General features: G+C 38.5%; 3 protein-coding genes across 6 annotated transcripts in view; 1 reads left to right on the plus strand and 2 right to left on the minus strand.

Moving 5' to 3' along the window:
- LOC144195037 (brevican core protein-like) overlaps window positions 1-761 on the minus strand; it is a 31,104-nt gene extending 30,343 nt beyond the window's left edge. Inside the window, exon 1 of the mRNA XM_077714370.1 lies at window positions 644-761. The gene's annotated coding sequence lies outside the window, so the exon portion shown is untranslated. The remainder of the gene's footprint in view (window positions 1-643) is intronic.
- Window positions 632-17,345, minus strand: LOC144195038 (DNA repair protein XRCC4-like). 4 transcript variants are annotated; one of them, XM_077714374.1, is made up of 8 exons: window positions 17,246-17,345; window positions 15,069-15,237; window positions 14,159-14,337; window positions 8,000-8,166; window positions 7,437-7,580; window positions 5,956-6,056; window positions 3,866-4,001; window positions 632-759 (listed from the first exon to the last, which is right to left on the minus strand). In XM_077714374.1, the coding sequence occupies exons 2-7, from the start codon at window positions 15,205-15,207 to the stop codon at window positions 3,874-3,876; spliced, it is 858 nt and encodes a 285-aa protein (XP_077570500.1). In that variant the 5' UTR covers window positions 15,208-15,237; window positions 17,246-17,345; the 3' UTR covers window positions 632-759; window positions 3,866-3,873. The 4 variants fall into 4 exon arrangements, with proteins under 4 accessions (XP_077570500.1, XP_077570501.1, XP_077570497.1 ...); XM_077714375.1 differs by lacking the exon at window positions 632-759 and adding an exon at window positions 1,602-1,763; XM_077714371.1 differs by lacking the exon at window positions 632-759 and adding an exon at window positions 2,038-2,811.
- On the plus strand, window positions 17,292-18,734 carry tmem167a (transmembrane protein 167A). Its single transcript, XM_077714376.1, has 4 exons — window positions 17,292-17,438; window positions 18,029-18,138; window positions 18,261-18,295; window positions 18,364-18,734. The coding sequence occupies exons 1-4, from the start codon at window positions 17,436-17,438 to the stop codon at window positions 18,432-18,434; spliced, it is 219 nt and encodes a 72-aa protein (XP_077570502.1). The 5' UTR covers window positions 17,292-17,435; the 3' UTR covers window positions 18,435-18,734.
- The last annotated feature ends 1,107 nt before the right edge of the window (window positions 18,735-19,841 follow it).

Genomic DNA, 19,841 nt, shown 5'->3' on the forward strand with positions numbered 1-19,841 from the left:
CCGGGATTTCCTATGGTCTTTCAGTCTCCATAAATCATGGCATAAAGAGCCAATCAAAGTGTGTTTGATCCATGGGATCTGCTATGTGAGCCCCGCGATGACCCACATATCACATGACCTCTAAAGGTGGTCTCTCAGGCCCCATGCCACCTCAGACAGCATTAAAGGAGCATTAAATTACTGTTTGGCCCTCTGGGGATTTGTCTTATTGAAATAGAGCAAGATAGTCAGACTTTTTTTTGTGGGTTACAATGAGTCTGAGGGACCCGTAAACTCTAAAGTACCATAATTTACATTGATATTGCGGCTGTGGAGAATATTGCCCTTGGAAGAATAAACTCCTTAGTTTTCCTTTGACAAACATAAATTAATCTTTCAAAACTAAGCCAACCTTAGCTATACTTAGTACTTTTTCCTTCATAAATTAAACAAAAAACCTTCCTCAAAGAGCAGTTGACAAATGAGGAAACCATCACTAAGAAATACAGGGATTTTACTCCAAATATAGGCAGTGTTTTGGATTTTAGGAAAAATAAGCAATAATAAATCAGCATTATAGGGATTTAACCTAGAGATGGTGGGGCCGTTGGTTGAGCAGGTTGTCCATTGATTTAAGAAACAGTGATTCGAATACAGCTCTTACTTGTGCATATTGTCGTTGTAGAAATTGCTGGCATCCAAAATGGATAATTTAAGGAGAATCAACTGGGTGAGCTAATGGTAAGTAGTACTTCAGCTTCAGAGAAACTGGCGTCAAGACTGAAACAAAAACAATATAGAGTAATTAGATTTTAACTGCCCTGCGATTGGCTGGCCACCAACTCAGGGTGTCCTCCTGTGAGGATAAGCGGTTCCGAAAATAATTGGTTCTTATTGTCGCAACATTAAAAATTACTCTAAATATGGAAACCAATATATTATAACAACAAACATTAATAACAAATGCTTAAATTCATACTCTACCTGTTTCTCAGCAACCTGTGGAACAAACCATAACATTGTAACCTCCAGGTACAAGAGGATTGATTTTGTTTCTTTTTGTTTTTTTACCCTGAGTGAGCCATCTATTGTGTGGGAAAATGAAGTTGCCTCTGGATAGATGTGAACCTTGATCCTGTGGAGCCAAGCATGGAGGCCCAGACCACTGAGGATGATCCCCCAAGCTTTATTTGAAGCCAAACAGAGGTGAGGGGCATATGAATTACTTTTAATTGAGTTCTCAAAAATCAAAATCTTGTAACATATGCTTTACTTTTTGTGTCTTTATATTATGGGTATAGGAATCTGAGCTTATAACTACAAGTAGTATAAACAGTTTTAAGAGGGATTTTATCTGTCTATTTAGAAGAATGCTTTTTTTTAACTCATAGATTTTTGTTTGATTTTTTTGAAGATAAACCTCATGGGCAACCCGGCAAATAATTGGTTAGCACACCGGCCTCATGGTTCAGAGATCAAGGGTTGAATCCCAGGTGGACTGCTGTGCAGTTTGTATGTTCTACCTGGGTCTGCGAGGGTTTTCTTCGGGTACTCAGGTTTTCTCTCACATCCCATCTGAACATGGATGCTAGGTTAGCTAGTGGCCACCAATTTAGGGTGTCCCCTGCCTGGGATAGGCTCCAGCACCTCCCATGACCCTTGTGTACACCCAGAGAATGTTCTGTACTTGGTCTCTATGACTGTGACACAGCCATTTCGCCGAAATGACGATGCCTCAGCGTGCTGAATCACTGTAACCACCACCAACTTGCAAACTATATCTTCTGAAAAGATGGCAAAAGAACAAACCGGGAGGAAGTGAGAAGAACCGCAGTAAATTGGTCGATAACGAGAAACAGAAATTTTCCACGTCATGGAGCTGTCCCATGTGTTTTTCGAAAAGAACAGCATTGTGCAAACTGGATCAAACCATTTATGGGCATTGGGTAGTGAAACAGAGGATCTTCCATAAAATGTAAATGCGGGCATGATTAAAAGAAAAAAAAATCAAAAAAACATTTTTTATTTTTTTCAAGCCTTTATACGTCATTCATTTAAGTAAGTAGTTGACATTGATGGCTAAAGATGTCTAGTCCATTTTGACTGGAAGAGGCTGGCCTCCAATTAAAATGGATTGAACGTCTAGCGCCGGGACTACCCTCTCTTCTACTGGGTGAACCCCAATGTAGACACTCTGACCTGGAGGGCAACAAGTATGCCCACACCTGTTTATCAATTTTCACCATGGGCGACTCCAAAATGGAAGTGTCCAACCCCTCCTTGAGAGGAGTAGCACCACAACATAAGCCTGACTACATCTGGTCAGAACTTATTAACCTCACGCATTAGCCCAGGCTCCTTCCTGACCAGAGAAGTTACATTCCACGTCAAAAGAGCCAACTTCTGCAGGCGGGTGATGGACCGCCCAAAAAAAACCCTTGGTGTGAACATAAGCCATTGAACTCTTGTGCAAAAGGCTGCTCCAAGACCTTGCCTGCAAAGTGGTCTTGGCTCACTTCATAGCAGAACGTGACACCTTTATCTCTAATAAAGCTTGGGTGACATTTTGAATACACACTTGCTGGCTTCCAAAAGGATTTTAAGAAAATATTGATTGGAATCAAAAAGACAAAGGAAAAATTGAGAAGGATTATATTGGTGCGCATTTGGTACTGTAGAGCGGACGTACAGTTAATTGAAACTTTCATGGCCAAAGGAGACAACCGGGAGTCAACAGTTGGGTGACCAGACATGTCTTCTTTGAGCCATAACTGACAGTGCGATGACTTGTTGCCATGACCTCAGGACCTGAAGCTGGTAGTTGAGCTGAGGCTTAAAAGAGAGGAAGGAAGTGAATAGGTGGAGAGAATAACCCCATTAACCTCAGTTTAACACACCTCAGTTACTTGAGGTCAGAGGACAAGCGAATAACAATGACAAACATAAATAGGTCGACATTTACCGCTTGAGGCATGGTTGTGCAAACCAGAAAAATAAGAAAAACCGTGTGTATAACTTTCAAATCCGAACCGTTCTGGTAAGAAGTCAACTCAAAGTATTTCACAAGCATTCAATACTTGTTGACATCTACTGGCAAACTAAACAAAGCAAAGATCATCACACATTGTGTATTCCAAACAAATATCTAAATTATTCTTTTCAGGCAATATCTTCATGGTAATTGATATTTGTGTTGTGATGATTTAAGCTTTTAAACAAAGATTTGATCAAACATGCTGCAATGTGGACGGGAGGCTATAAAGGTTTGGGATTTTTTTTAATTATAGATTCGTTTAAAAGTTTTAAAACTGCTCTTTTATTATTCGTCAAAAACAATAAGTACCATAATCTTAAGGTGATGCACATATATTTCATTCATAATAGAGGAGCAGATGAGGTGAAACCTCAGCAAAGCATGGCAAATAAACTGCAACAATGCAACTTGGGTTGCTTAGTGATGATACTTTGTTTTCTGGGCGTGGACTGAACAAGATGTAATTCCACAGAGTTCGCGGCAAAGACCAACAGTTAAGAAATGACTTCCATGTTCCTCGTGCCGGGTCTTATTCTACAAGTCATTAGCGCCAACATTATGCATTTCCCAAGAACATTCATAAGGGAGCATTCAGTTCCTCTTTTTACAGTGTCACTTAGCCAAGGAAGATTTAAAACTATCCAGATGGGATTTTTTAAATAAATAAATATAACATGGGAAGCAGGCTTGGATCAAATTTGGGAATCCCTTAGAGGACACACTGGTTTAATATTCTATCTAAAAGGTGTACTATATCTAGATAAAAAATATAAGTCAATATTTTATACCAGAATTTTTTTCCATGATAAATTAAACACCACCAGCAGCATACTAACTAAGTATTTAACAAACCTGTGTTTTCATTCCATTTCAGTAGTTCCTGGGCTCTGATCGTCAATTGATTGTGTTGATGTCCATTGAGGTTGAACATTGTCGTCAAGAGACATGGTATGGTCCAAAGAGAAACCCTGGCTGACTTGATCAAGGCCTGCATGTAGAAACACACATTTAGATACAGCATCAACACATCAAAATATATCTTCAGGTTCTACTTAAGAATTTTGAATTTTCAATCACAAATTTATAAGCTGTCTGACCATAAAAACAAGCTTATCAAAGTAGGCTGTAATTATATATATTCAAACATTGTTCCAAAATCACCGGTGTGCGCTTTGACATTGCTTCTTGGCTACTTAAATTAAGATCAGATAAGCTAATTGTGCAGCTATAATGGACAAATGGAAATATTACTCGGGCAATCGATCTGTAGTGATTTCAAGAAATATAGCTGTGTTCAAAATTATTCAACGCCTGGTCTATGATGTTTTTTTCTGTAATATCAGAAATGTCTTATTAGCTCTATAAAAAATTATAATAAAATCGACATTTTTCAGTGGGGTGTAATCCATCCTGTTATTTAAAAATCAATTATTCGTTTTAAAGTTTAATATCAACATTTTACCTTTCATTCAGCATGGGGACAACTGTACTATTGTGTATAAAATCGTTTGGCACTGAGTAAAAGAAAAAAAAATCAACAGTGATAAATGAGCATTAACAGCCAGTCTTCGCAACTGAATGTCTGTCGTTGTCACTAGCAGGCATTTGAGTTGGGTGAATTGTATCCATTAGTACAGTTTTATTGGCAACACCCTTTTTCCCCTCTGCCTCCCTACCATTACCGAGCTTTCATCTTTATCTTTTTTTTATCTGGCAGCACCTCACTGCAAGTGAATTGTTTCCTATGTTGCCACAAGCAGATGCTTAAAGCCTTAGTGTTTTTATTCTTTTGTTTCTGGTTCTGCTCTGATTCTGTCTGTCACAGCCAGGAGCAACTAAGGCCAAGCATGCCTCAAGGGTGAATAATTAGCCCAATGTGTAAAGTTGTGGCAGTCATTGTTTTGTTATTGTACTGCATTGTCATTACAATAGGAGCCTTTCAACTTAAGGGACAGACAACACCCTTACCATGTGCAATATCACAGAAACATTCGTTTTTTCCACCATTATCCTTATAACCAAGAAAACACCCAGAATTGTTGCAACACTGTATCCTCGGAAACACACCCATACACGCGCAATCTTGAAAACATCTGCGTAATGACGTAGAATGGTTGGAAAAAATCATTGATACACGAGTGGTGAGCAATTTTTTGTGACATGCTTACACCAAAGAGGAGTTTTACAGACAAGAACTTAGTTTGTGGGCGCTGGGAGGGTGATCCCTTCAGACATCACTGTTTTATTGTGGGAATCTGACATCATGCCTGCCCAATGACGCAGGAAGTTGGAGACCACCTCACAGCTCGGTTTAGAGTAATCATGACCGACTTTGCACTTGAAGTGTTTCCCTGAACTCAGATACTCGAGGGGAAACTTTTTTAACTTCACATTTATGCTTATGTAAGTAAGTCTCTTTTAACTGTGAACTTTATTGGCTTGTAAGATCCACTGGAAGGTGCCGAAACTCAAGTTTCACCTAGTCTGCATCAGGAGAGAGCCAGATTATGGCATAGATCATCATGAGGGCAAATCCAGGAAAAGAATGTGCTGTACTGATAGAAGACATCTCAAGTATTGCAATTTAGAGTTTTCAACCAGCCTACCCTGCTTGTTTTTGGGATGTGGGAAGAAACAGGGGTACCCGGAGAAAAGCCACGCAAGCCCATGGAGAAGATGCAAACTCCCCACAGAAAGATCCGGACCAGGGATCAAACCTTCGGTCTGGGAACTGCGGGACCAACGCAAAAACTTGCCCACCAAGCCACCCTCTCTATTATCATGATCATGAATGAGTGAAGGTGAAGATTTCTCTGTTCACTGTTCTGATTGGATTATGTTTTTTTTTTCTTGTATGAACTCGGAATTTTTCAAAAACAAATAAAAATGGTTTCCCTCTAAATGTGTTATTGTCATTTTGCTTCTGATAAAAACAAACAAACCTGTTATAGGAATAGTGGGATCCAGTGATGAATAACTGCTCTGAACGGTCTCCGTTTTTGTGTCTGGACTGTCATCTTCATCAGAAGGGACAGGATTCTCTCTTTAAAAAAATATGTGGGTGATGCTGTGTATGGGTGACCAAACCTTGAAGGAATTCTCCCATTACATTTAACAAACTGTGGGGATGCTATGAACAACAGTAAAGCCTTCCAATGTGCCTCATGGGATATTGAAACAAAATCGGATAAATCGCAAAAACCATCGCACCCGTCAATTTGTGCATAGAACAATACATTTTTAAGACAGGGACAGTGTTAGATAAAGGAAGGAGTGGGCGACTGAGCACAACTAAAGAAAACAAGCAATTGTGCAAAACAATCATTTTCACGTTCTCTCACAAAGTCCTTGGTCGCCACGTTCAACCAGATATCACTCCTCTGTATTTCTTTCCATGGGGCTGTGTTAAAGATATAATGTATTGAACAAAGATACGGAACATTACTGACCTAAAGCAAAATATTACTGATGCCGTTGCCACAGCTGATGAGCCTATGGTACTGCGAATATAGCAAGACATTGAGTACTGACTTTAAGCACTTGGTGCAAGTAATGAGGTCCATAATGAAAGTACATTAAATGAGGTTAACAAAAAAAACTTTAATAAACGCTTAATACAATCAACCAAATATGAATAAAATAGCCTGTCAATTCAATTTGTAACACACTTTTTAAATCATTGTAGTGCTGTCCAAGTAGTACATTAAGGAAAAGATCACAAGGAAGGTAATCCTACAAGACGATTACATCTAGCTTCCTGGTAGAGTAGTGATTCACTCGCCTGACTTATGTTCAGGCAGGCGCGAACCCAATTCCCGCTGGTGGTGTTATGATTGGGAATGCATATTGTCGTTTGTCTATCTGTGTACCCTACGGCTGACTGGCGACCAGTTTAGGGTGTAGTCTGCTTTTTGCTCAAAGTCGGTTGGGATACATTCCTACACCCCTGCAGCCCTTTCGAGGATGGCGGTACGAAAGATGAATGAATGAATGAGTTCGAAGATCAGGGGTTCAATCCTTGGCTCCGACCATTCTATGAGAAGCTTGCATGTTCTCCCCATGCCTGCATGGGTTTTCTCCAGGTACTCTGGTTTATTGGAATGAGTGTGACCATGAATAGTTGTTTTTCTCATTGTGCACTGTGATTGGCTGGCCCCCAATTCAGGGTGTCTCCACAGGCTCGGGGAAAAATGCAAACTCCACACAGGTGAACGACCTGGATTTGAACCCAGGAGCCCTACTGTGAGGCTGGGGCGCTAACCACTCAGCCGTCAGGCCGCCCGAAATGAAATATATTATTATGAAGATGGAATTGTATTTATTTAATGCTAATTTAATGAGCATGGTGTCATTCTGTGAACATATATGCATATATCACTTTGTATGTCAAGAGCCAATCAAAGTTATATACTCATCAACCAACCTTTGTTTCTTCTGAACATTGGCACATGGTCTGACAGCATCTTGCAAACTTCGGATTCTTGTCTTCTTCTCATTGAGCACCGTCACAAAATGGGTATACAGTTCCTGTGTCATTGTTTCCTTATCTTGAACATGATGTTCCAGCCTAGTAAAATAGAAGACCCAGTTACAAAAGTGCTCACACAATTGTTTTTTGTTTTATTTGTAAATTTCTTATTGAATTAGCATACAAAACAAGAGGACTAAAATGTTAAAGGCAAAGCGCCATTTCCCAGAAAACACAAGTCTAGTTTGGAGCAATGGGTGTAACCTTCACTACTCAGTGGCACAACTGGAGATGATGTCATAACAGTTGACTGTGTATAAAAACATCTGGCAGTGAGTACGAAAAATCAACAAGTTTGCCATCAAGCAGTTCACTGTTGTATGTGTATATAAATATTACTATTTTGTTGGTGTTGACATATTTTGGCCATCATTTACTTTGTGTTTGAAGGTTCAATGCCAAACAACAACAAAAAACCCACACCACCCCCCAAAAAAATCAAAAACGCTGAAACTTACTCCTTCAGGATTTGTGCATGTTCCTCTTTCAGTTTACAATTCTCCTCCAATAGCAGCAAATTTTCTTTCTCCATTTCAGTGCTGTGTTTCAACGACTGACCAATCATCTCCCGGATAAGCAACACTGGGTCTGGAGTAGGATGAAGCTTCAAAGACCCTAAGCGAGCCTGAAAAGTGAAAGAGATAAATCTATGAATACTAACTTTGGGCTTAGCAACGCACAAAGTTGGAAGAATTTTCAAAACAGAACTTAACCGTCAGGTGAAAAAATAAACTTGACCTTTCATCACCAGTGCATTCCAAAATGTGCATTTCAGTTTCAGTAAACATTTGCACTTGTGTGCCATCCCAAGATGATCGTATGAAGGTGCAAGAGAACATTACATCACATTTTCTCTGAAGTCTGTGACTTTATGTAATACTGAGCATTTTTTTTCTGGGAGAAATACAGGAGATTTATAGCCAAACGGCTAAACTAGAAGAGTCAACAGAGTTACCTGCTATTGCTTCTGATTTAAGAATTCACAGGCGACTCAGACTAAGTAAATGTTATAATTCATTCACTACTATTGAAAGCGATAGACGGCGAATCTATTTGAACTGGGATGACTGGCATAAATGATCATGTTGTGCGGCCATTGGCTGCAAAAGACATTCCATCCATCCATTTTGAATGGAAGGGGGCGGCAGCATTCGTAAGCTCTATAGCGATGACATGTCCACCACAGGGTTTCTGGGCTGTCGCTTCGAGATAGGGTGAGAACCTCGGTCATACAAGAAGTGCTCAGAGTAGAGCCGCTGCTCCCCCACATTAAGACGAATCAGATGAGATGGATCAGGCATCTAATTCGAATGCCTCCTAGTGAGGTTTTCCAAGCACGTTAATAACTAATATGACGGACAATTACTTTAACAAAACTGTCACTTTAACTACCTAGCAAACAATTGTTTGTTTATTGCCTTTGTGGTCCAGATTTTCCCCTCTCTGCGGCACTTTGTCCAGGTCTAAATGATGTACAGGTTGTGATGCGCTAGAAAAACCAGACGCTTATGAGGTGCTAAATCTTAAATGCTCAATGTCAAGGTCTTAGTCTCACCATAATAAAATTGTCATCTTCAAAAGCACTCATAAAAAATGAAATTGTCATTTTTTTCCTGGGCTGATTTTGTCCTGGTAGGCCTTTCAGCTGTTTTCCTGCACATTGCGAAACATGTTCCTGAAGAATGGATATTTGTGTTGAAACACTAGTGCAGATTTCAAATTATCTGTTCAATCTGTCCACTCTGTTTTAAGTGTTTCTTTATTAGCATAGTTTGACCCACTGCTTGTTTATTACACACTGTTGTTTTATAGCCTTAAGTAGTTTTTTTATGATTATTATTTTAGAGGTTGTTCAACCTTTAAACTATACTTAATTAATTGTGACTTGTAGTCACAATAACAATCCCTGAAACTTTTGAACTGATGTTGGTGTGACAAACATACCCATTCAAATTGTGATAGCAAAATGCAGTGCATTTTGACAATACATAAGATCATAAATACTGTTATCCAATTTCCCTTAAGCAAAGTAATGAAAGCACCCCGAATTCCAGCTTAGGAGTATAACAATGATGTGGATGCTACATCACAACTATATGCGTAACTGAATTTGTGTGATCTGCTTATCTCTTTGGTGAGCACAAAGAAAAAAATGCAACCATATTTACTAAATAATGATAGAAAAGCTACTAAAGTAACAAATTCTCATCATTCAACTCCTTGATTCTCCTTTGCATTCAAACTTTTCACTCCAGTTGCTGACTAGCATTAACATGACAGGCAGATCAGCATTTTAAAAAATTAAATGAATGAATAAAAAGTATTGTAAGTGGAATTTACACATGGGAAGACCACCCCAGATCTAAGAAGGATGCTCATATGAGCTCATAAAACAGTGCAACATAAGAATGTCACATTGATCCAGTGCAGACTCCCCATGGGAAATGTGTTTGACACAGGACTGTGACTCACCGTTTGGGCAAGTTGTTCTTCTAATACTACAAAACGATGAGTCCTACCTAGGTGAAAGCCTAGACATAATACTGGCTGACATCTCACTTCGCATATACTAAATGCTGAGTATTACTGTTTGCTGACTATCCATCTCAAATAATCGCATCTATAAATTACAAGGTGTTTTTTGAGCCCCTTCATTTGCGCTATAATCTTCCACCAATTTGCTTTTGAACCTGCTGCATGTTATCGGATAGTAAAATATATCAGTTGGCAATAAATCAACTAAGTGATGGGAATAATGTAAAGTACAAAGTTGATGTAATATCAAATTATGTAATAGATTTACCTAGAAATATCATAGAGTACCTGAACTTGGATAGCAGACATTCTAAAGTCGAGTTTAGAGCTGAAGATTGTTTCTAATAATGACCATCATACAGTATACTGTAATAACAGGTACTATGTAAAATATGCTTTAAAGGCTACTACCACAACTCCAGCGAGCAATCACTCGGCGTCATTCTCTCCCAATAAAAATTGATTGGACGTCTAGCACTGTCAAAGAGTTGAATGGTTTTGACATAGTGTTAAGACAAATAAGTTATATTCATCATAATAATAGCTGTGAATCAGACAATATACTGTACATATTCCAGACTGGACATTTAATACTTGTGTGATTGTTTTGAGTTACTGTTCTACGAACGAACACATTTATAACTTTATGAACGGTACTCTTGAGATAAAGGAGTTCTTTAAAGACTTCAATCCAGACAAATGAGTAGCATATCATTAACATTTCATCCTACATCAAGTATATGCACCCTAAAATCAGAAGTAACAACGGCAACGTTTAAATCCAATCAAGCTGCTGCATGCTTGAGGAATTTGTTTGTTATTGATTCCAGGTCTTTGTAGAAAGAAGAAAGGGAGCTCAGAATACATTTATTTTCCTGGGCATCTGCTTTTCCCTTGAGACAGAGATAAATCTAGAGGTCAATTTGCCTCTTCCAAAGGTGTGGGAGGTCTAAGATGCTCTCACTAAAATAACACCAGAAATCACATACATTTATAAACTAATTGTAAGAAAAACCTTGCCACCAGACATTAGTTTGATGGCCAATGATAATATTTCATCTCTTAAACTTGAATGATAAGGAAATCAGATGGTAAATCTGAGTCAAATGACAATGTGCTTCAATGTGTGGTCTGGTGTTTGTTTATGTGTGTCCCCACACAGCTAAAGCAGACCATAAGGTCAAACGAGAGCAGAAGGTGTCAAAGACAAGGTTCTCCTGAACACGTCAGAGTGAAAGTGACACCAGAACAATATGAGCCACAAAGGCAGAAAGGTTTGCATTCCATTACAGACCAGATATATATGGATTTAAAATAAGTACTACATACCATGCAAGTCAGACAAACATAATGGCCTTAATCCTTCAAAGGGCATACATTTAACTCTTTAAGTCTTCAAAAATGATTGCACATTAACCATTGTCAAAGGCACACAAGCATGAGCATTCACAGCCAGTTTAAATGAATTCAGTGTCTACTGTTCTCAATGACTGACAATGAGTTAAATGGTAGGTGATTCAAACAAATATAAATATATGAATAAGAGACCCAAAAAAGGTCTTTATTAGAAGAGGTCTGACATTATTCATCTGCAAACCTAAAGAATTTAAGTAACCATTTTTTACATGATTTTTTTGTCTTTTTAATTGTTTTTTTGTCTTTTTAATTGTTTTTTTTTTCTTTTTAATTATTTTTTGGTCTTTTTAATTGTTTTTTTTTCTTTTCCTTTAATCATGATCACCAACTAAGCAGAAAAGTGGTATTCTCACAGAGGGACAGAAAAAGACTTAGTGTACTTTGGATAAAAAGTGTGGGCATGGAGAAAAGATCAGTGCCATCAGAGACCACACATAGGCGTGGGGAGAGATAGAGAGAAGGAAGTGAGTGGCGGGCTCTACAAGGCCATACCTGATAAAAAAAACATGTTCGTTCCCACAGTTAGTAAGGGAGGAAACCTTATAAAGCAATAGATCAAATTGGAAATTTCAATTGTGTCTTTGTTTCTAAAAAGATGGCATAATTATACACAGTGACCCCCGGGTTACGGCAGCATACCTTATGATTTTTTCACGTTAAGAAATGGAATATGACATTTTATCATCCACTTCTTACAGGATTTTTCCCACCTTACGACAACAACAAGTATTTCTTTCGCACAGCCAAAAAGTTTAGAAAATTTAAACATGGCGGTCAGTGTGGGTCACAGTGTTACTAAGATGCTGGTCTGCTAGTGGTTGGCATTCTGGCGGGATCCCTCACACAATACCTGAGAGAGATGCTACGTCTTTCTCTCGCTCTCTTTCTCTTTATCACTCGCTTAAACTTGATTTTTATTGATTTATTTATTTATTTGCTTTTGGTGACATTTTATTGACTGTGTTTAATGTGTACATTATAAATATATCATTTAAAAAAATCTAAGTATCTGGAATCAAATCAATTTGTGGGTGTTGTTTTTTCTCGTTATCCAATATTCACTGGTGTTTTAAACTGAATAAGATAAAACTGTATGAACATAGAATTGATCCAGGTTCACTTAGAAAATATTGCCAGGTTTATTAGGTTGTGAACAAATAATCAGCACTAATAGGTGGCGATGGTGACTAAATTGAAAAAAAGAATTTTAGAAATTAGCAGACATTTGCCTCTTTGGAGGGGGAGAGACAACACAGAGAAATCTAGAGGGAAAGGAACGCGCTTTATTTAAATACTAGAAGGAGATTAGAGCGTCCTAAACATAATTAGGGCTTTTACGGTTCTTTACAATGTTCCTGAGCCCCTGGCTTTCTCCTTCTGGTCACCTGTGCTGAAAAGTCAAACTAATTAGTTGCTTATACCCTGTAGGCTACACCACCTGACAAGACTATGACAATAACCCATTGAAAAGTCAATCAAACCTTCTCCCCTTCTGAACTGTTAAAGAACTGCAGGTGCAGTCCATGTAAAGCCTCATTTGGCACATCTCTTATTAGTGACTGTTGCCAGTGTACAATCAACTGACAGACTTTTTCATAGCCATCTAGAACTTTCTATTCAGCCAAAGTTCAATCAGTACACGTTATTGCCAAAACATTTACAAGCTGTACCCATTAGTGAACAATATCCTGGCAACAAACAGATGATTTCTATCCTGTGCTTTCCTCCAAGGCCACCTAGAGGCAACAGGGTTTTTTATTTCTTCAATAATGTCTACTATAAACCTTATCTTCTTAACAGCCCCCTGTAAAAAGATTTCCCTTGCATGCATTTCTCCCTAGGGAAAAAGGCTAGTTTGAGTTGGGGGGAACAGGATGTTGAGGAATTTAAGAGCAGACAGACTAAAAGAGGCAACGATGACAGCTTTCTAAACATGGTCTTTTGTTTTCTTGGAGAAATTGTGTTTTGGTTGGATGTTTGTTTTTCTGTTACCCTCATGATGTACATGCGTGTCTACATTAAAACAAATATTTGCAGCTAATGTTTTTGTGTTGGTTGGTGTATGTTTGGAGATGTGAAGAGTATAAAAGTTTAGAGCCCATCCAAAAAACTATGAATAAAAACTATCATTTTTATGTTGTTGTTTTTAATTAGTAGTATTAAAGAATCTAAAATTACAACATTAGAAACTGGTATATTTCACATTTTATTCATATATGAAATATAAATATTAAATTCTATTTAGCAGTCAGCACATTGGAATAATTTAACACTGCCTCTATATACAATACATTGTTGCCGAAACTAATGACTAATAGACTGCTTGACCAACATTGGACTCTTTTGGGGAGGGTTTAAAATATGTCAACTTGGTGACCTTAATTAGAAAAACATTGTTATCTTTTATCAGTGTGCAGATACTCATTGCTTTGGTATGGTTTATTCAGGGATATTGGAAACGAGGGTCTGAGGTCGAATCTCAGAGTCAGTAAGACCAGTGTGGTTATCGACCTGTCAGTCCTGGCCTAGCCAGTAACTTAGATGAAAATCTGGCCAATGTGCAATACATGCTGCCTTTAAAGTTGTTACTTTATGACTATAAAGTTTGTGTTTTGCATTCTCGAGACTTCCAGGCCTGTGCTTGTAGTATCAAAATGTTTGCTTACCGAAACATTGTCACACATTTTGTGATATGAGAGTTGAAGGCAATCCAGATCAAGCCTGAAAGAGTAAATATGCCGTGTTCTCTGTCCACCTCCCATCAAAACTTGTTGAAGGTCCTCCACATAACTCTCCATTGGGACCTCCATCACGGTGGCTTCCCTCCTAACCTCATTTTCTGAAACTGCATAGAAGGAAAGCAGAAAGTGGAAAAGGAGCAAAGGCATAATAGCAGACTGCAACACAACATTGTAAACACAAATTACGTGGCAACGCACGCATGTACGTGGAAGACAGTTTAAGGGAAGCCGAGGGGAATATCATCAGCTGTTGGACAGCTGCTCAGAATTAACACATCAAACACGGACACACAGTGAGCATGGAGTCTGCACATACTGTAGCTGTCACAACCCTCTCCCAATCTGTCAGTTCTGCAAATCAAGGAGCACTTATATTTCCAGGTGTCCTTCCACAGAGGGTTTAAAAACTCTCAACACAGGCATGTATGTACAAAGACGGGCCTTGTGGAGTTTCAAGAGCTCTATACACCTGTAAAGCTGCAGCACAGAAGTGAAAGGACAACAGAAAACAGCTTTACCTGTGTCCACTGGTTAAAGACTTATAACATTATTAGACAGGGTTTTGCCAGGTGCACGTGAATAGGCCGGGGAGAACATGCAAACTCCCCACTGTAAAAACCAACCTGGGATCAAACCATTGAACCCAGAACTGTGATCTCAACGTGCGAATCACTCCATCAGAAGGCAAATTAAATTAGCTGAAAATCATGTCCTATTATTTTGAATAACAGACAATGTAAATCTGTCTTTTTATCACAATATGCAGGCTTCTTTCCATTCCCCATAATCACCCTCAAGTGATGGATCATTTTTTGTTTTAAGTAAGTCATTTTACCTTCTCCCGTCCATGCAGAGATGCCATCAGACAGAGTGAGATTGAATCCACAACTTAGGTTGACAGCAAAGTCCACACGTAGGAAATAATGGGTACCGGGGTCTGTGGTCACATCGATTTTTCGGACTGCACCGCTCATGTCTCATATGTCACCTTCACCTGTAGGAAACTGAATGGACACAAATAGGTTTGATAAAATTCAGGTTCCTAACATTAGAATGAACTTAAAGCTACTCGATATCACACCATCAAAATGCCTCATTGTTTTATCTTCAGATTTGGCAATACAAAGCCTGTGTGTGAGTGTTTGTGTGTTAATGCGTATATGTGTGTTTCAATGGGGGTCTCATTGAGTCAGTGGAACCACATGGAGATAATCAGGTTTTGGCAGGATTTAGCGTTGACCACGAACAAAAGTAATTATGTTAGACTTCACTTTAACATGTTTTATTCAGCAACATCTACTATATTTCACACAATCTTATCTTTGATTAAACACTATGAATTGCTATTTAACGTCTTATTATTGGTTTTAATTTTATTAACAACCTTTCTACATACAGTTTTCATTTAAAGAACGAAAACAAGTTCTTAATATGGGGTTAAGAGTTTATGTTTGCTTTGGCGTAATTGAAAAACTTCAGCTGTTAACACTCTAACAGTGCCAGATAATTGTGGGTGACAACTTTATTCAATTAAAAAAAGTGACTCAGACAGTAACTGTCCATTTTGGTAATTGGTGACACCGTTTTTTCCTGTGAAATAATTCGGAAACTTTTACTTTTTTTGCAGATATCCATGCTAGAACAGGTGATTATCAGTTACCACTGGAAGTATGACGGGGTGCAACACCATGCCTGCTTAAATATAGGGCAAACAAATTGGAGATGGAGGGAAAAGGCTTGGTTAAATTAGTGGTTAACCTAACAGGACATGGTTGAAAACAGGAGTACCTTTGGACACTTCAAATAACTCTTAAGGCATCAGCAAGAACATTTTCCTTTTTATCGTATTGTAGTATATATGTAGAAATGCACAAAACACAGTGTGTCATATTAAAAATTGTATAACATCTGATTAAAATTGACCCTTTGTGCTTCCAGAAGGGGCGTGGCAAGAGCAAGAGAGCAAATGAGATGAGGGAGATGAAGGGTTCAACTTTAACCTCATAAACAGAGCCCAGCTAGTCATTAGTTACTGTAACATCTGGTGTGTGGGGACCATGACCCTGTGGTAATGACAGAAGGACATTCCAATTTAGCCAGGAATGGCGTGCTGCAGAAAAGAAAAAAAAAAGTCCATCCTGAATCTGTTCACGTTCTCAATCAGCACACACATGCACAATCGCTGGAGTCTTTATATTGTGAACAATAGTTCCCCTGTAACCCTTTCGCCCTGAAGCAATTGTAATGTGTTTTCCTAACAACATAAAAATAATTAAAAACATGGCTATGTTACGAAAGCCAAAAGAAAACAAGTTATTGTTCACAAGGAAAACTTTGAAGGAGAACAGTCAATAGTAAAGAATTGTGCTTTTGGATTGGATGAATTCATTCATCCCGTATTCGGGAAATTTCGTAGTCACAGTAGCAAGAGGGTCCTTTTGGATGGAGAGTGGAATACATTAACGATTCGTCTCCCATTGCCAAAATCAGGTATTAATATCAGATTTCCACAAAAATGAGTTGCATCTCGGAATGGAAATCTCACAAAATTTTCTTGAACAAGAATGGAGAAAATCTGTGTTGCTATTTATGTCACATACTGCTCATCAAACACATTATACCTGTGAATGATTGGTCCGGGTTCGATTCCAGGTTGGTCCACCTGTGTGGAGTTTGCAAATTTTCCCTAGACCTGTGTGGGCTTTCTCTGGGTACTCGGGTTTCCTCACACATTCCAAATACATGCATGGTAGGCTGATTGGACACTCCAAATTGTCCCTAGGTATGAGTGTGAGTGTCCGTTTCCTTGTGCCCAGCCATCGGCTGGCCACCGATTCAGGGTGTCAGCTGGGATAGGCTCCAGCACCCCCTGCAACCCTAATAAGGATGAAGCGGTTCATTCTAAATATGCCTGGCTTTACACAGATTTATGAGTTCGGCAGTTCGTGTCGCCCTTATTTGAAAAAATACTTTAGATTTTTGCAAAACATCAAACATACTTAAATTACTTACGGTTAGAATATTGCCCAGTTGCAAAGACCAAAGGATTGCTGCGCAGAAATAAAATTAAGGTTGATTTCCCTGTTGACAACTTGAACTAGTTACTTCAGCCAATCAGAAAAACGCATCGGTTACGCACTGCGTCATGACGTTTTACGTAGTACTCAATACCGGAAGTGTTATGTGGCATTGACACACCAAAATGGTAAGCAAATTTTGGTCAATAAACTCCAAACATAATGATAAATTAAAATAATAATGAGGACCTATACGCGTTAAAGCGTAATTGTTGTAGTTCTACCTGGATTGTAAATGTGTATCCTTAGTTGAACGGATTTGTGAGTAAGTTAGCTAGTTTGGGCATTGTTGCTAAATTATGAGCTAGTTAATGATAGTCAATGATTATTTTTACATCGCTTTGCTAAATATGATTCCCAAGTCGATGAATGCTAATTTGTCCCTACGGAAACATTATCATCGAGCTTGATTCCTTTGGGTAATTTTGCTTGCACCGTTATGTTTACTCACGTTGCCACGTTGCTGCAACAGTTTCCACTCATGGCATTTACACCAAATGCACTAATCTTTTATAAAGTCTTGATCTTGTTTAGAAAGCGATTTAAAATAAAATGCAGCAAATAAACACTTTCAGAGACTTGAAGATTTCTTGTGTTTTTGAGCAGCTGTTACAGCACCTTTATCCCCACATGTCTTGAACTTTATTTGATGGTATTGTGGGTTAAAAATGTAAATTCAATACGCCATGAATAAAATTTCTCTTTTGCTATTTTGCAGTCGGCCATTTTCAACTTTCAGTCACTGCTGACCGTGGTTCTTCTTCTCATCTGTACATGTGCCTACATCAGATCATTGGCTCCCAGTCTACTGGACAAGAATAAGACTGGGTATGGTTTAATTTAATAAATAACTGACTTGTTTTGTTCTATAAGGTGTGAGTCACGGTGATGTGTGTACCAAGAGTTAAACAGTAAAGGTGGATTTGATTTCTGTTGTTCTTCTTTTTCAGGTTTCTAGGGATTTTCTGGAAATGCGCCAGAATCGGTAAGGCATTGTGTTGTCATTGCACAACACCTGTCTGATATTATCTTGATATAATTTGTCTATTTCAGGTGAAAGGAAGAGTCCTTGGGTGGCCTGCTGCTGTGTCATCATGGCGTTTAGTATAGTATTCCTACAGTAGTCCCCCAAAGAGGAAGAGGGCAACAACAATAACAATATGGACAATGCATCTTATTGAAAGGAGCACAGACAGCAAGGATGGGTTGATGGATAACGGACAAATAGGGAAATCCTGTGGACTCCAGTACATTCTTTCTTATGTGGATGTCTCTCCTTGTACCACCCTTGAAATGACACAGGTTGGGCAACGTCAGTGAGAATTGATGATTTGAAAATCAATAACTGGGATCAAATGATGCTTGTCCAAATATCTCAAAACAGTTCCTAAAATAAACATGGCAACTTTGTTTTCCAGTCAGAATTTGTATTCTTTTTTTAAGAACAAACACTGGAAAACAGTCTATTAAACTATTCAAGTCCTTTGATGGTGATTAAATTAACCAGATTTGCTCTAAAATAAAGTCTAAATTGACCACAAAGTAACATTTTCAGTAACACTGACCCACGAAAACAGACCAATAACTTTATCACTATTGTATTTTTTATTATTTACTTATATGACTAATTAAAGGGCCAATTACCTAGACTATAAACACCTGACAATACGAGGAACTGCTTTGAAAACTGACAGTGAAAAAATTAAATACTTATATATAAAATAAATTGAACTGGAAGTCATTCTTTTGTGTATTACCATAGGACAGAGGGAGGGAAACTGTGGCTTGTGAGCCATATATGGTTCTTAATGAGTGTATATTGCTCTGCTTTAAACTGAAAGCTAAAATGTGGAACTTGCTGGTGTGAAAGCTAAGTCCCGAAAGCACCAATAAGAACATCGCATTGCCACACCACTTTAACACCGACACTATTAGCAAGAGTTATTAAGAGTAACTAATTGTACTTTAAAAGTGTTGAAATTACCCCAAAAAAAGGTGACGTCTAAATTCTTTTTTTGGCTCTCGGTCAAAAAAGGTTCCCAAACCCTGTCATAGGAAGTCTGCATACCAAACTTGGAGAATCACTACTCTTAATCTATTGAGATGTGCCTGTAGTTCCTTATTTGGGTTGAAAATTGCAGAGTTCTTGCATCATTCAGTTAGTACGTAAACTTAAACCACCAGATAATAGAAGCACACCCAGTTCCAGACAAATATTTCCTCTTTCCCCATGTCGTGGAAAACTCGAGAGAAAGAGAAAGAATTGATGGTAACGACGATCACCTCAAATTGTCTGATACCAGCTGAGTGTTCATATCCCATCACTCCCACATGATCCGTGCTGTGTTTAGGGAGCGGCATTCATTCTGGGCCCAGCCAGGTCGAGTTCAAGTGACTTCTGCCGGTAAAGTTGCGATTATCTCGCCATGATGACGGACAAACAGGAAGCTCTTAGGAATCTGTTCCTATCTTAGCTCGGCAGAGATACTGATGTGAAAGAAACACCTTAATGTCTCTGTTGATGAACAAAG

The sequence above is a fragment of the Stigmatopora nigra genome, chromosome 4 (genome assembly GCF_051989575.1).
Source record: "Stigmatopora nigra isolate UIUO_SnigA chromosome 4, RoL_Snig_1.1, whole genome shotgun sequence".
Classification (NCBI taxonomy): Eukaryota; Metazoa; Chordata; class Actinopteri; order Syngnathiformes; family Syngnathidae; genus Stigmatopora; species Stigmatopora nigra.